At 45.1% G+C, this 17,591-nt stretch overlaps 1 protein-coding gene across 26 annotated transcripts in view; it reads left to right on the forward strand.

Annotated features, from left to right (window-relative positions):
- Positions 1 to 17,591, forward strand: part of TOX2 (TOX high mobility group box family member 2) — a 248,945-nt gene that overhangs the window by 155,277 nt on the left and 76,077 nt on the right. For all 26 annotated transcript variants that reach the window (XR_014073143.1, XR_014073145.1, XR_014073144.1 and 23 more), the window contains one exon: positions 4,105 to 4,170. Coding sequence is in view for 19 of the 26 variants with exons in the window: in XM_081557007.1 (XP_081413133.1) it covers positions 4,105 to 4,170 (66 nt within the window). In the remaining 7 variants the exon portion in view is untranslated. The remainder of the gene's footprint in view (positions 1 to 4,104; positions 4,171 to 17,591) is intronic.

Below are 17,591 nucleotides of genomic sequence, written 5' to 3' on the forward strand. Positions count from 1 at the left end.
CATGGAACAACAGACTGGTTCCAAATAGGAAAAGGAGTACATCAAGGCTGTATATTGTCACCCTGTTTATTTAATTTATATGTAGAGTACATGATGAGAAACACTGGGCTGGATGAAGCACAAGCTGAAATCAAGATTGCCAGGAGAAATATCAATAACCTCAGATATGCAGATGACACCACCCTTATGGCAGAAAGTGAAGAGGAACTAAAGAGCCTCTTGATGAAAGTGAAAGAGGAGAGTGAAAAAGTTGGCTTAAAGCTCAACATTCAGAAAACTAAGATCATGGCATCTGGTCCCATCACTTCATGGCAAATAGATGGGGAAACAGTGGAAAGACATTATTTTTCTGGGCTCCAAAATCACTGCAGATGGTGACTGCAGCCATGAAATTAAAAAACGCTTACTCCTTGGAAGAAAAGTTATGACCAACCTAGACAGCATATTAAAAAGCAGAGACATTACTTTACCAACAAAGGTCCATCTAGTCAAGGCTATAGTTTTTCTCGTAGTCATGTAGGGATGTGAAAGTTGGACTAGAAAGAAAGCTGAGCACTGAAGAATTGATGCTTTTGAACTGTGGTGTTGGAGAAAACTCTTAAGAGTCCCTTGGACTCCAGGGAGATCCAACCAGTCCATTCTAAAGGAAATCAGTCCTGAATATTCATTGGAAGAACTGATGTTGAAGCTGAAACTCCAATACTTTAGCCACCTGATGCAAAGAACTGACTCATTTGAAAAGACCCTGATGCTGAGAAAGATTGAAGGCAGGAGGAGAAGGGGATGACAGAGGATGAAGTGGTTGGATGGCATCACTGACTCAATGGACCTGAGTTTGCCTAAACTTTGGGAGTTGATGATGGACAAGGAGGCCTGGTGTGCTGCAGTCCATGGGGTCACAGAGAGTCAGACACAACTGAACAGCTGAACTGAACTGAACCAAAAATAAATAAATTTTTTAAAAGATATTTCATTATTATTTAATTATTTAAAAAATTTAGTCCCCCTCCACTTCCTTGACCCCATGGACTATACTAAGTTCATGGAATTCTCTAGGCCAGAATACTGGAGTGGGTAGCCTTTCCCTTCTCCAGGGAATCTTCCCAGCCCAGGGATCAAATCCGGGTCTCTGACATTGCAAGCGGATTCTTTACCAGCTGAGTCACAAAGGAAGCCCTCTTTCTTTTAGAACATACTTATCAATTATGTGTGATTTTTAGAAAGGTCTTATTTTTATCAAAGAGTAAATATCTATCAGATAGATCCCAGGAGCTTTCGTTGAGAACTCTCTGTGCTGCCCAAGTCATAGTCCCATCCTTGATACCAGTCTTCCCGGGCGCTGGGGGCTTTGGAAACCATCAGGACACAGTTCCAGGCTTCACGCTGCTCCACGCAGGGCAGAGGACAGATGCAGAGAAAATCTAGGTTGTTAGAGGGGCAGCCGAAGGAGGTGAAAGCAATGATGGCTGGCATCTTGGAGGAGGTAGTTTCTGAGCAGAGACTTGAAGCCTAAACTCCACGTGGTGGATGAAGCCCTGCATTTGAGGTCATGCCCAGACTCTAGGCATGGCACAGTTTTTTCTTTTGCTAATCCAGCAGTCACTGAAGGACTGTCCATCCCTGTGTCAAGAAGGCACTTGGGTATAAACCCTAATGCCACTGCCCTGATGAAAAGATTGGCCTGGTATGACAACGCGAGTGATGAGGTGGTTGCTTCATTCATTCACTGAACAACCATTTATTGAATATCTACTCCGTGTCAGGTGCTAGTCTAGATATTTGGGAGGCACCATCAGTGTATAGAAAGACTAAGACCCCTTGTCCTCAAAGGCCCTCCATTTTCATAGGGGAAATCCAACTGTGAGCAATGAATGTGGTAAATAAGTAAATTACATAGAAAGCTAGAAGGTGAAGGGGCGATGGAACAATGACAAGGGTGAGCGGGGCAAGAGGAGTTGGGCGTGCTGGGCTTCGGAGCCCACCGAGGTCGGAGGCTGGTGTCCGAGCCAGTTTGTTATGAAAACCTCTCTGAGCAAGGAGGGTCTGGATGAACTGATGATTGCGGGAATGTGGGCTTTTCCAACCTCCAAAAGGACCGCTTGGTGATGTCCATCCAAATTACAGCTGCACCCACAGTTGGATGCAGTGATTATTCAGACTAATCTTACAGATAGACTCACACCCATGCAAAATGACAGACGTACAAAAATATTCACTGGAGCAACGTGGGAATAGCACAAACCTGGAAACAACTCAATTGCCCATGTGCTCAAGTAGTTCAATATATATGTTATAGCCGTGCTAGGGCATACCAGAAGACAAAATTATGATCTGATATAAAACACTTTCCAGGATGTGTTGCTAGGAGAAATATAAGGTGCGAAATGGTGTGTGTAGAGCACTGTCATTTATAGAAAAGAAGTGACTGTAATGTATATACAGGGACTCTCTCTGAAAGGACGTATGGAAAGCTGGTAGATGCAGTGATTGTCTCTAGAGAGGGGCAGTGGATGCCTGGGAGGTGGGGGCAGGCGACTGTTTTTTCCGTTGCTCTTTGTGTACTTTGGGAATTTTAAATCATGTGAATATAACCTAATAAAAAATTCTTTTCAATTATAATAAAATGGACAGCTGGTGTTGGTACCCCACCCAGATCCCTTTATTGTCCAGCATAGCTGGACAATATTGTCCCCCATCTGCTATGAAAGTATTAGTTGCTCAGTTGTGTCTGACTCTTTGTGACCCCATGGACTGTAGCGCATCAGGCTCCTCTGTCCATGGGATTCTCCAGACAAGAATACTAGAGTGGGTAGCTTTTCCCTTCTCCAAGGGATCTTCCTGACCCAGGGTTCGAACCCCGGTTTCCTGCATTGCAGACAGATTCTTTACCATCTGAGCCACCAGGGATGAGCACAGGCTGAAAATGGCTCACAGCTGGCGCAATTCTCTGGAGAAAAGTCCTTGGCCAAATGGGGGCCACCCTTCTCAGGTTATGACTCCCTTTTGTCCCTTAAGCTGCGGCCAATGACCGATGTACATGGGCTACAAAAGCCCCGCCCCAGCTTCATGCAGGAACAGCTCTGTGGTACCATCCATGCCCGGAGCAAGCTTGTGGTGGGATGAGGCTACAGCAAGCCTCCCACTGGGGCCTCCTCCTTGCTTAGCTCCTTCCCCTACCCTATCCTGATCCCACCCTCCCTTACAGGTTACTCCTAAAACGCACTTCTCGAAGATCACGTGCCTTTGAATCCTTGTCTCAGGCTCTGCTTCTAGAGAACCTGAACCCAGACGCTTGTCTCAAGTGAAGGGAACTGGAATGGAGCCAAGTGCTTTGCACTTTCCGATGCAGCATCCCCTGGAGAGAGGTTTACTGTTGTCACCCCCTTTTGACAGACAAGGCACCTCCGGAGTTTAGTCTCCAGCTCAAGATCACACATCTTGAGAAAGGGGAGCCAGCGGCTCCAGAGCCCCCGCTTCTCCAGCTACGCCTGCTCCCTCTTGCAGATGGATTTTCCCAAATCCAGGCTTGGCAGCTTCTCAAAACACAGGGCTGTAGTTCCTGTACCTGATTTCTACCACAGTCCTCAGTGCCTGTGGTCAGAGACAGCCTGAGGGGCAAGGGTAAGGGGACAGAGCCCCTTAGGATGGTAATACCTGGAGGATGGGTCGGGGGCAGGCTGTCCTCACCCCAGGGCTCTGGAGATCTTGGCCTCCCTCCAGCATGTGAAATTCCAGCCCTAGCTGAGAGCCTGATATCATTTTGGCCAGGAGAAATATTTGCATGCTTCCAGAGATGGGGAGCTCAGTATCTGACAAAGCCATCTGTCACTTCTATGGACAAGGTGTAAAGGGCAGAAAGGTATTCCTCTCTGTATCCTGAGTGTGATGAACCCAAGCCATGGAGGTCATGGAATAAGGACTCTTCCTTCTACCCTAGAGGGAGCTCTGCTGAAATGGGGACTGGGCATCTTGGGTTCAATCTTTGCTTCTCCAGGCTCCAGTCTTTTCCCCTCAATACTATAGTCCCCTCACCTCTTCGGGCTTCTCCTGGGCCCTTCCGGAGAACATTTTCATCAGAGCTGCCTCTCTGTTTCTCTGTTCCAGTTTGATGGTGAGAGTGCCTACGTGGGGATGAGTGACGGAAACCCAGAGCTCCTATCAACCAGCCAGGTGGGTGCCCAGCCTCCCTTGGGCCACTGGAGCTGAGCTGCTCCCAGGGTGGGGTGGCAGGGGTACAGAGCTGGAGGCATAGCCCACTACTGTCCTCTCTCAGAATGATCAAGAATATCAATTGATTATAACATCTAATTGTTAGGCACTTCCCTGCTGGTCCAGTGGTTAAGACTCTGCACTTCCGATGCAGGGGGCATGGGTTCAGTCCCCAGTTGAAGAGCTAAGATCCCAGATGCCTTGCGTGCAACAAAAAATAAAAAATAAAAATTAAAAAAAACCCAAAAAACATCTGATTGTTAAGAGATCTGTCTAAATCATAGATGTCATTGTTCTTCTACTGCTGACTTTCCAAATTAGACTATAATTGTTTAACAGAAAAAAAAAGCCTTTATAAGTTTTTTTGAATCAAGTCTATAAACTTCTGATTTTTTTATAAAGCAATGTCAATTGAGTTTTCCTTCAAATGGACAAACTGGGACTGTAGTGTTTCCTGTAAATCAACTACCTGGCTACTCTTGGTGTCATTGAAAACTTGATAAAACTCAAAACGTGTTGTCTATGCTCTCCATGCACGGAGGGGAGGTTTTCAGCAGCAACGAATACACATGTCACATGTCCCTTGTGGCTCTGCCTCTTAGCACCACACAGCACCCATGGGGACAGGCGCTGGTGTGGAGGTGCTCACACCCATGCATCAGCATTCAGGGTTCTCCTGCCCACCTGGAGTTGTCTCATGCTCTGGGGAGGGTTGTGGACGTGGAGGAAAGGGAGGAGAGTGGAGGCTTCCTGTGCAGCTTTTCTTGGTGGGGACAGGAGCTGAGTCATCCCAGGGAAGACCAGCCCTGGCCCCAGTCCAGCCCCCTATGAGTCCCAGACACCAGCTGGACAGATTTTCTATTACCAGCCTGGTCTCTGAAAATTAAGGTCTCTCTCAGCCAGGAGTATCCTCACTCTAGACTCAGATGCCACAGAGCATCCTCACTGCAGTCTGGGACCCCAAGGAGGGCCCTGCAAAGATCCTGGAAGATGCTTCCCAGTGGTGCCTCCTGGGTGGCAGCAGCTCGGGGTGCTAGATGGAGGGTGAAGGGGTTTTGTAGCCGTTGACAAACTTGAGGGCTCTGGAGACAAGCCTGGCCCCGGAGCTGCTGCGCCCTCTCTGGCTGTGTAATCCTGGCAGTCATGGCCGTTGGATGGCTGGGATCACATTTTCCAGCTGAAGAAACAGAAGCCTATTAATTCACAAATATTTATGTGCCCTGCTACGTGAGAGGTCCTATTGGGGACCCAGATGAGAAAGACTTGGGCTTGTGGCTTTTGGGGAACACTACTGACAAGGAAAGAGACGATGTCTTAGTGTGGCGTGGAAACTCTGTTACAGGGCGCTGTAGCCGACACCAACCCCCCTCCCCCCTCCCCCCACTGCAGCAAGGCACCTGTGGGCCCACATGCCATCCCCTTCTCTGGTCTGTGACCACGTGAGCACCAGAGGGGCTGCTGAAAAGCTGCCTTTATATTGCACTGACAAGCTACAAGAACTGGTGGGTAAGACTCCAGTCCTGGAAATGCCCATTTTGGAAGAAATCACAGAAGTCATTTAATTGTCCATAAGCCACTTGGAAATGTGGTTGGTTCAAAAACCAGAGCTGACTCCTGAACCTCTTATCTGAGTCCTTTCACAGTGTTTCGATTTTTGTCGTTCAGTCACTCAGTCGTGTCCGACTATTTGCGACTCTATGGACTGCAGCACCCCAGGCCTCCCTGTCCTTCACCATCTCCTGGAGCTTACTCAAACTCCTCTGTCTGTTGAGTTGGTGATGCCATCCAACCATCTCATCCTCTGTCTTCCCCTTCTCTTCCTGCCTTCAGTCCTTCCCAGCATCAGGATCTTTTCTAATGAGTCGACTGTCCGCATCAGATGGCCAAAGTGTTGGAGCTTCAGCTTTGGATTGCGTTTTGCTAGCATCTTGACTCAGAGCTGTGCTGTGCTGGAGTCTGCTCTGGCTCAGTCCCTAGTGAAGAGGGTTGGTACTACACCTTCGCTGAGGGGCAGGTGAGACTCAGGAGCTCTGTCTGCTCTAGGCCTGGGCAGAGGGGCACAGTCCCTTGGAGGGGAGCTGCAGGACAAATAAATGTGGTTATTTCAACTGGCTTTCATGACAGCTTCGAGAAGTGTCATGAAAAAGTAAGATGGTATCATTAACCCCATTTCATAGATCAGGCAACTAAGGCTCTAGGATGTTGAGTGACTCAGCCAGGGAGCGGTAGAGATAGAATTTGAATCTGCATGGCTGGGACTCAAAGCTTCGCATTACCTTACTGCGTTTGTGGAGAGCTCCGCTCCCACCTCAGGGCTACCGTCACCTTGCTTCAGCCTAAATGTCACTTCCTTAGAGAGCTCTTTGTGAGCCCCAAATCCACAGTAGGTCCCTTCTCCATAATTCTCTCCTGTGGTACCATGTCCTTTTAGTTCACAGCGTTTGCCACTGTGGTTTTTGCTTATTTGCATAATGACTTGGTTAACATCTGATTTCCACCCTAGACTGTGACCTCCCTGAGGGAAGGATCTGGTCTCTCTTCTTTGTTGTGCCTTCCTGTTGGGCCATACTGCCTGGCACAAAGGAGGCATTCAGGAAACATTTATGTAATGAATGCATTCCTTAACGGTGGAACAATGTGGTTGGACTCCCTAAGGGTCCTTCCTGGTCTCATGCACTGTCGCTCAGAGAGTCTCCCTAACTTAGAACTTTATAAAGGAGATATCAGGATTCCCAGAGTCCATATGGTGGCATGAGCCAACCTTGACGTGAGCAGACTTAGCAATTACAGTCTAGACTTCTTAAAGTGTATCAGTTAGCTTTTGCTACATAACTTGCACACCCCACCCCCCAATATTCATCTAATTGATGATTCCATGGCTTGGAAGTTTGGTTGAGTTCAGCTGGGTGGCTCTTGTGGTCATGGCTAGGATCATTTAAGTGCAACAGTCAGTCAGCAGCCAGGTAGGCTGTTGGGTCATTGTTATGGGGGACTCCCTTCTACTTCAGATGGTCTCTCCTGCTCCAGCAGGCTAGACTGAATTTGTTTACATGATGGGAGAAGGGTTCCCAGAGCAGCAAGAGCCAAAGCTGCAAGACCTCTTGAGGTCTGGCATATGACGGCTTCTAGCACATGCTGTTGATCAAAGCAAGTCACAGGGTCAGTCTAGAGTCAAGGAATGAAGAAATAGACTCTGTTGATGGGAAGAACTGCAAAGTAATATGGTCTTTTAACAGACTATCACATATGGGAAACGTGTGGGATGTAGTACATGCTAATTTTACTTAAAAATAAAAATAAGACCTGCAGCTCCAGTGGTTTGGTAGGGTTCCACTGACCTCTAGTTCTTTTTGTTTATTGGAGTATAGTTTATTTACATTGTTGTGTTAGTTTCAGGTATATAGAAAAGTGATTTGGTTATTTTTTACATACATACATATATATATATGTATATATATTCTTTTTCAGATTCTTTTCCATTATAAGTTGTTACTAGCTATTGAATATGCTGCTGCTGCTAAGTCGCTTCAGTCGTGTCTGACTCTGTGTGACCCCATAGACGGCAGCCCACCAGGCTCTGCCATCCCTGGGATTCTCCAGGCAAGAACACTGGAGTGGGTTGCCATTTCCTTCTCCAATGCATGAAAGTGAAAGTGAAGTCGCTCAGTCGTATCCGAGTCTTAGCGACCCCACGGACTGCAGCCTACCAGGCTCCTCCGTCCATGGGATTTTCCAGGCAAGAGTACTGGAGTGGGGTGCCATTGCCTTCTCCAGCTATTGAATATAGTTCCCTGTATTATACAGTAGGTCCTTGTTGTTTATCTATTTTATCTGCTAATCCCAAACTCCTAATTTATCCCTCATTCCCTTTTCCCCTTTGGTAACCTTAAATGTGTTTTCTATGTCTGTGAGTCTATTTCTGTTTTATAAATAAGTTCATTTGTGTCATTTTTTTTAGATTCCACATATAAGTGATATCATATGATATTTGTCTTTGTCTGGCTTACTTTACTATAGAGTGATATTCTCTAGGTCCATCCATGACACTGCAAATGGCAATATTTCATTCTTTTTTATCTCTGTATAGTATTCATTATATATATACACACCACATCTTCTTTATCTATTCGTCTGTTTGTGGACAAGGCCTCTAATTCTTAATGGCAAAAGTTCTATGTCTTTCCTTCCAGTCTTTTCCCTGGAATGCTTGCTTGAACCCACACATGCACATTTGTACATGAGAACCAGTCATGGTGTGTGGTCTTATCAACTGTAGGAATTGTATTGTCCCGGTTACTAAGGGGTGGACATAAACATGTGGGCAAAGGCCTCATAGCTAATAGAGGATTCAGAGGATAAACACTCGAAATGGCATGAAATGCATTTTCTAAATATGTTATAATAATTGTATTTATATGTATAAAATAAGTTGTATTTACATTGTATTATTATAAATACAACTGTATTTTATAAATACAGTTAAATACAAGCGTCATCTATTTACCAAATGTTTATTGGGCACTTATTATGTGCAAAAGCTCTACATGTAAGCAGGAAGCCATTTCTGGAAGACGTTTCCTTCCAGAAAGTCCAATTTCATCACGTTAAAAGCTTGCTCTTTAAGGTAACCTTCTCCTGAAACAAGGTATTCCTTATCTCTGTAGCTGAGACAGAGGTTCCTACAGGATGTATATTAGCCAACTGTGTCCCCTTGTAAAAACTTTCAAAATGGTTCTCATGGGCTTGAAGTTTCTTTTGTAAATGCATGCTTCATTGTTTGCTTTTTTGCAAGTCTACAAAATTCCTGCATAGCAGCCTTAGTTTCCATATATTATCCCTTTTCCTCCTTCCCAGGACCTTGAGTTTCTTTGCTACCAGACTTTCCTGGGTGGTCTGAGCCTGAGATGCAGTAGTCAGACATAATTTCTGGCCCATCAGTAGCTTCTGGAGGTGGCGGGCCTGGTAGAGATCAGCTCTTCCCCATCCTGAAAGAATACCCCATTGAAGAGTTACAGGGATTGATCGTTCCTGGTCAAGTGACCCAGAAAGAGTTGCCTCCTTTCTGGAATGAGAGTGAGGAGGAAAAGAACTGGGCGTGGGTCTTAGCAGACCTGGATTCAAATTCCAGATTTCCCATATCCCAGCCAAATGCCCTGATTAATTTATGTCAGCTTTCCGTCCAGTGGGAGAAATAATGCCTGCCTCCTAAGGCAGCAGTTCCCATCGGTTTGGGCATCAGTTTCCTGAAAGACAATTTTTTCACAGACAGTGTGGTGGTGGTGGTGTTGGGGGCAGTGAGGTTTGAGATAATTCAAGAACATTGCATTTATTGTGCACTTTATTCTTATGATTACATCAACTCCACCTCAGATCATCAGGTTGGGGACCTCTGTCCTAAGATGTTTTGAGAACTGAATGAGGTGTGTGATGTAGATTCTATTGGTACTTCCCCCGCAGATTCCCTTCACCCGCCCAAGACATCCATTGCCCAGATGTTGTGAGTGTTGGCTGTTACCTGTTCACAGCTGCCCCTTCCCTAGAGAATTCTCTGCCAAACGGGGACCATGAATCAGGAAGGGGAACGGGAGATGTTCTAGAAGGCCACGCCCCTTGTCCCTAGAGGGGACCGACTGGGCCACTCCCCATGGAGTTCTAGGCGACTCCAGCTGAGACGGCATCCTACCTCAGCTCCATCCTCCCTGCCCTGTCCTGCTTACCTCCCTCCCCTTCGCTAGAGTCACTTCTCAGTAAGTCGCTCTCATGGGAATCCCCATCTCAGTTCCACTTCAAGAGAACCTAACCTAAGATAGTATGTAAAGTACCAGTGTTCAAAAAAAAACTAGCTGTGTCTTCTTTTTGTTGTTTTTATTACCGTAAATAATGCTTTGGTCACAGGAGGTGAACCTCTGGTCACTTCTTGTGCTCATTTACGGATCTGCGCCTCTGTGCGCAGGGTTTCCTCTGATGGGAATCCCCTGGCCACTCTCACCCAGCAAATACCTGTTTGTTCTTTCAGGGCCATTGCAAATGTCCCCTTCTCATTACAGCCTTCCTGGCTGTGGATAGAGTTTTCCAGTCTTGTGCCTGTAAATACCAATTTTTCATTGAAGTATGCTGCTGCTGCTAAGTCGCTTCAGTCGTGTCCGACTCTGTGCGACCCCATAGACGGCAGCCCACCAGGCTCCCCCGTCCCTGGGATTCTCCAGGCAAGAACACTGGAGTGGGTTGCCATTTCCCTCTCCAATGCAGGAAAGTGAAAAGTGAAAGTGAAGTCGCTCAGTCGTGTCCAACTCTTAGCGACCCCATGGACTGCAGCCTACAGGCCCCTCTGTCCATGGGATTTTCCAGGCAAGAGTACTGGAGTGGGGTGCCATTGCCTTCTCCGTCATTGAAGTATAGTTGATTTATAATGTTGTGTTACTTTTCAGTGTACAGCAAAGTGGTTCAGCTATATATGTGCATATATATGTACATATATGTTTTTTCATATTCTTTTCCATTATGGTTTATTACTGCTTATTGAATATAGTTCCCTGTGCTGTACAGTGTGTCCTTGTTGTTTATTTTATATATAGCAGTTTGTATCTGCTAGTCCCAGACTCCTAATTTATCCCTCCCTCACCCCAGTTCCACTTTGGTAACCATGTCTGTGAGTCTGTTTCTGTTTTGTAAGTAAGTTCATTGGTATCATATTTTAGATTCCACATAAGAGTGATAGCATACAGTATTTGTCTTTCTCTTTCTCACTTACTTAGTATGATAATCTCTAGGTCTATCCATGTTAGTGCAAATGGCATTATTTCATTCTTTTGTATGGCTGAGTACATATATGCCACATCTTCTTTATCCATTCATCTGTTGATGGACATGTAGGTTGCTTTTTAGCTGTTGTGAATAGTGCTGCTGTGAACATTGGGGTGCATGTACCTTTTCAAATTAGAGTTTTCTCTGAAAATATACCCAGGAGTGGGATTGCTGGATCATATGGCAGTTCTATTTTAGTTTTTTTTAAGGAACCTCCGTACTGTTTTCTGTAGCAGCTGTGCCAATTTATATTCCTACCAACAGTATAAGAGTGTTCCTTTTTTTCTCCACACCCCCTCCAGCACTTATTATTTGTAGACATTTTGATGATAGCCATTCTGACCTATGTGAGGTGATACCTCACTGTAGTTTTGATTTGTATTTCTTTAATAGAGATACTGAACATCTTTTTTATGTGCATATTGGCTATCTATAAACAGCAGTTCTGCTAAATATTTCAGACTTTGTTTTAAGAATTATTGAAAGAGCTTGTGTATATGTTTGTATGTATGTGTTAGAGAGAAAATTGGCACATGACTACTTCCAGCATAATTTACTAGTCAAAGCAAGTTACTAGACTTTGATAGTGAGAGATAGAGACTGAGATTGAATGATGTGATCAGATTTTCTGAGGGCTTAAAAATTCTCAATGGCAAGAGTGGCTACAGGAATACCAAATGGGAGGGTGTGATAATAGTCCAAGTGAAAGATGATGTATTGTCCCAGAATGTGTAGTGGCAGAGGAGATGGGAAGAAGTGGATGGATCTGAAATGTGTTTTGGAAATAAAGTCAGTGGGTCTTGATGATGATGAATGCAGAGGGAGAGAGAGACAGAAGAGTAAAGGATGACTCTTAGGCTTCTGTGATGAGTCTGTTTTCCGGCACAATGGCACAGTTTTCTAAGTTGGAAATTGTCGAAGGAGACAGACAATTGGACATGTTACATTGGAGATGTCCATCCAAGTAAAGATGTCCAAGTATGTAGATGATTATACAAGTCTGAAGCTCACGGTGGAAATGAATTTGGAAGTCCTTAGCCCATGGTGTTAAAACCTTGAGAGAATGAAATTTACAGAGCGAGAGGGGTGTGAGAAGACTAGAGGGCAAATGATTCTTAAACTGTTGAGCTCTAACATTTGAAAGCAAAATGGAGAAGACAGCTGTGAGATAGGGTGAAAATCAGTGGCTGGAGGAGTAGGAGACTGTGGAGTCTTAGAAGCCAAGGGCAGGGCTCCAAGAAGGAAGGAGGAGATCTGGGGAAAGGTGCTGTTGGGCCCAGCCACTTCCCTATCAAAGGGTAAACTTTAAATAAATCAAAATTTTAAATGTACTCAAGGAAACCATAAAGGCACTAGAAAAAAGTCTTTTCAGTATACATTACAACTTTGGAGTAGGAAAGGTGTTTCCATGACTCAGTCTTAAAAGAAAAGGCATTAAAATGTTGACCATAAATTAAAATGAAAGACAACTTTGGCATGGCCAAAACACCATAAGTCAAGTCAAAGACAAACAAAAAATTGGACAAGAATGTTTTCAACTTATGACATAGTGAAAGGACTGATTTCCTTCATATAAAAAGAGTTCCTAGAAATCAATTCAAAACTCTGATAGGAAAATGGGCAGGAGATATGAGCAGTAGTTTACAGATAAGTAAATATAAATGGATATTAAATATATGAAAACTGCTAAAAATAGTTCATAAGAGAAACAAAATTAACATTTTCTCCTATTAGATTGGCAAAAATCCAAAGATTTGATAACATACTCTGCTGGAGCCCATAGCAGGGAAAGAGGCACTTTTATACATCACTGAAAGGAGAGTAAATTGGTATAACCCTTATGGAAGGCAAATCGGCAGCATCTATCAAAGTTAAAAATCATCAACGTTTAGCCTAGTAATTCGCTTTTTGGAAATATATTCTACAGATATATCTGTATACATGAGAAATGAAATATTCAAGCTTATTCATTTTGGAACTGTTTATAATGGTAAGAAATTGGAAGAAAAATCAAAAGTGCAGTAATATGGGACTAGTGAAGAAATTATGTATATCTATCAAATGGAATACTATGTGACTGTAGAGACAGAATGATGAAACAGAAGTGATAGAATTCTTTAGATACATTACTTACTGAAAAAAGCAATGAACAATAAGTATAGCATATTACCATTTATGCCAAAAGTATAGTAAGAATGTATGTTTCTGTGTGTTTATATAACTCTGGAAGTATATAGGAAAGTGAAAGTGCTAGTCACTCAGTCATGTTTGACTCTTTGCAACCCCATGGACTGTAGCTCACCAGGCTCCTCTGCCCATAGAATTCTCCAGGCTAGAGTGGGTAGCCATTCCCTTCTCCAGGGGATCTTCCCAACCCAGGAACTAAACCTGGGTCTCCTGCATTGCAGACAGATTCTTTACAGTCTGAGCCACCAGGGAAGGATATATGGAAACTAGTAAAAGTGACTTTGTACCTTGTGTGTGTGTGTGTGTGTTATGGTTATTGGGGAGGTAGACAAGAATAACAAAGAGACTTTTCACTGTACCTTTTTACATTTGGGGGGTTTTAAACCATGATGACTTTTTATCACTTCAAAAAGTTAAATAAAATTTAAACAAGAAGAAGCAGAAGGCCCCTGCTTCTGAGGGGTTGGTTGGGAAAGGAGTTGAGAGTCATTTGATGGTTTTAGCAAAGAGAAAGTCATCCTGGACCTCAGAAGGAGCAGCTCTGATGGGTAGGGGATGTCCTACCCATCCCAGGGTGGATGGAGAAGGGAGTATGAGGTGAGGACATAAATGGTAAGTCTAGACAATGTATGAGAAGTCTAGGGGGAAAGACAAGAGCAAGGACCATAGCTCAAATGAGATGAGGACTCCTTAGAAGGGATTGTTTTTTAAGACGAGAGAGTCTTTAGAATTAATCTCAATAGAAGGCATCTAGGAGAAAGGGTAATGCTGAGAGCTCAGGACAGGGAGGAGTTAATTGATGGCTTAAGTTTTTGGAGAGGGTGGGAGGCATAAGTACTGTCCCACCACTGCCCAGAGGTGGAATCTTTGGCCTTTTAGCCAGAAGGGGGACTGAGGAGCAAAGGAGTGTTGCTTTATAGATAGGATGGCTGGGAGCAGGGGGCGTCTGTATCGGTAAGCACCTGTTCTCAGAGAGACTGTGGGTGGGTCACCTGCTGAGAGTCAGGGCACTGGAGGTTGGAGAGGGTGGGGAAGGTCTGCGGTATTTGTTGTGGGTTATGGAAGACTGAGTTCTTGGTTCAGGTGCTGTCGGGGCGGATATTAATAGAGTGAAGCCAGGGCAAGGATTTTCCAAGCAGGTATACCAGAAGGACATCCAAGCTTTGTTGCCCAAAAGAGGGACTGAAGTGAAGGACTTGGAAGTCCAAGTTGGGAAAGGAGAGAAAAGAGGGCACCCCGGGCTCAGAGAGCCCCCGGGGGAGGAGCTGGACAGTAGGACATCTAAATCACAGAGTGGACATGAGTGGTGATTCGAAGCTGAGCAGCTGCAGGCGTTGATGGAGGCTCTCCTCTCTGGGGAGAGAGCATTGACATAGTGAACCAGGCATCCCTGAGGGTGAGGAGGTGAGGGCCCAGCATCATCAGCATGATGGCTGTCCTGGAGGGGCTCAAGGTGATGCTGGGGTGTGATGGATGGGAAGCCAGAACCAAAGGCTGGGAAAAGGGGACACGCTGGAGAGGCATGAGTCACTGGATGCTGATGGAGCTGAATAGGGTGGGGTGGGATTTGTAGGGGAGGTAGACAGTGGTCTGCCTGGGACCTTGGACAAAGAGAAGGATGTCAACCCCATCCCCAGGGATGCCTGGTCTGTTTTTCTTACCACCTGGATCAAGCATCAACCTCCACTAGGTTGATGGTCTAACCTGGAGGCCAGAAGATAGTTTGCTGGTTAGGGTCAGATCTGCAGTCCCCGGGCACTGTCCTTGTGACCTTGAAGGTTCAGCCTCCTTCCAGCAGGGGGCAGTGTAGGGTGCCCGGAATGGGCAAAGAGCCGGGAGACTCTGGGTTCTGGGTTCAGCTCTGCCCTGTTCCCCTCACCTTGCACTGGTGTCTCTCTGAGCCTCAGTTGGCTCATGTGAGTAATGAAGGAAGGTGGTCTGTTGGCTTTTTCCAGCCCTAAATAATGCTGCTGCTGGTGATGGTCATGAACATTAACCAGGCGCTTCCTTGGGCTCAGGCTTGGGGGCTTCGTGTCCTCCAGGGCCGGTGTCCTTTCATCTCTCCGGTAGGTAAGGTTCCCTCCCGTTTTACAGAGGAAGACACTGCAGCCATAGAGAGTCTTTCTGAAGCAAACAAAAATACTTTCAGCAAATGTACCAGGAGAGAGAAGACCTCTTGCCACTATTGAAATCTAAGAGTCTAGGCTTAGTAACTCCGGCCCCTGAGTCTGTCTACATTCTAAAGGGCAAAGATGACATGACTTTTATTGCTTTAATTAAAACCTGGGTGAAGAGCTCCCGATTCATATGAAAATGAAATTGTGTTCTGCCTGCTGTGGTGCAGAGAAGGGAACGGCAGCGATTACCGCTAAGATTACAAACAATCAAAGAGAAAAGGCCTTTTGCAAGCATTTCCTATTAAAGCCACAAACATCACACTTTAAAAATAATTATGGTTGTGTTATCGGAACATGATTCATGAATTCTGAATAAATATGAGGGGCCTTAAAGGAAACTGTTTCAAGACTAGAGATTGTGTTCAAATCTAATGAAATTTAATATCACTTCGCAGCTGGAGAAGAAAATGCATGAAAGGAAAAAAAAAAAACACCCATGCTCTGTATATGGAGAGAATTGAGTATATGTCAGACTGAACTAATGAACATTCCCTCATGTGTCCTACACATGTGCTCGGAAAAATGGATCAACCTCTCTTGTTTTCATTGAGAGAAAACTGCTGAGAAGGAGTTGGTGCTTACACCTCACCAATCTTAATTATGTATTGCAATAGCTAATATATATATACATATATATATTTGTTTTAAAGCTCTATCCTCCTGGCTGTTAAAAGTTTAAATACTTGAGGGCACAGACATGGGAGGCATTAGGGCATGGATTTGTGGGCAGAATTTGGGGCTTCCCTGGTGGCTCAGACAGTAAAGAATCTGCCCGCAATGCAGGAGACCTGGATTCGATCCCTGGGTCAGGAAGATCCCCTGGAGAAAGGAATGGCCACCCACACCAATATTTCTTGCCTGGAGAATTCCATGGACAGGGGAGCCTGGCGGGCTACAGTCCATGGGGTCTTGGAGTCAAACACAATTGAGAAACGAACACTTGTGGGGCAGGAGTTGGGAAGGACCTTGGTCTGCACTTACTATGCCTCCCCCATAATGCTGGTATTTTTTGTACAATGCGGTGAATGTTTACAGCATGTAGTTTTGTTTCCTTCCAACTATTATGAGAGAATTTGAATCCCAGGAAATGTTCACTCTCTCTAAAAGGGATGGAAACAATGAAGATGGTGCAGGAAGTTTATGGGTTGGGGGGAGGGAACAGCATTGCATTGGAAACGTAATTTCAAGGGTTTTATTGAAAACAACACCCCCTGCCCACTCCCAGCCACCTGGAACTCAGCATCTTCTATAGGGCCTGAGTCTTTTCTGGGAGGATGGGAGAGTCCCTGATTTCACACACTTGTTCACTGTTACAGTGCAAGCTCACCCAGGGATTAGCAAGTAAATGGCCCAGATGTAGGACCTTTCTAGAGTGGTGCTGGGTCCTTGGCTTCAGGAGGGTCTGGAGCCTGACTGTGGCCCTCTTCAGCCTCTTTCACTGTGTGCCCTTGGGTGGTTTGTGTGCTCTCTCTGAGCCCTGGTTTTTGCCTCCGTGAGTGGAGGCTGATTGGGTGTCTCTGAGGGTTATGTCTTTAGATGGGTTGGCCTCTTCTACCCCCTGCCTGAACCCTAGAAGGGACAGTGGTCTTTTCAACTGACCAGAGACTAGCCTCCCCCAGCTGGCTAAAGTCACTCCCAGGCTGGAGGGGCCCCCGAGATGGAGTCTGGTGACTCTGAATGAGGTTTTAGCCCACCATAGGCAACCATAAAGAGATGCTGTTGGTCAGATGAGTTATAAAAGTAATGACAGGGGAAGACAGACTGAGCCGGGCTCAAGTTCCAGTCTTGACATTTCATGGCTGGGTGACCATAGATAAGTCAACCAACTTTTCTGAGCCTCAGTATTGTCTTTAGAAGTTCTTCGAAGTGATATGGGGGGAAGTAAATAAGGTACATTTATACCCAAAGTTCTTATTACAGTGCTCGGTACATGGTAGTGGTACAATAGCATGAGGTGCTATGTCTTACAGATGAAGAAACTGATTTTCAGCAAGGTGAAACAACTTGCCAAAGTCATTCACCCAGGACGTGGTGGGCACAGGAGATAAAAACAGCATCAGAAATATCAGCAAAGGGGAGGCCAGTCAGTTATTTTATCTAATGCCAGTCAAATTATATGAAGAGTTGAAATTGAAAAGATGATGTTCCACTGTCTTGCTTTTAATATGTACCAATAAATGCCCCCCCATCACAAAAATAGACGATGCCTCGTGA

This window comes from Giraffa tippelskirchi, chromosome 13 (genome assembly GCF_054371585.1).
Source record: "Giraffa tippelskirchi isolate mGirTip1 chromosome 13, T2T-mGirTip1v1.2.pri, whole genome shotgun sequence".
In the NCBI taxonomy this organism is placed as follows: Eukaryota; Metazoa; Chordata; class Mammalia; order Artiodactyla; family Giraffidae; genus Giraffa; species Giraffa tippelskirchi.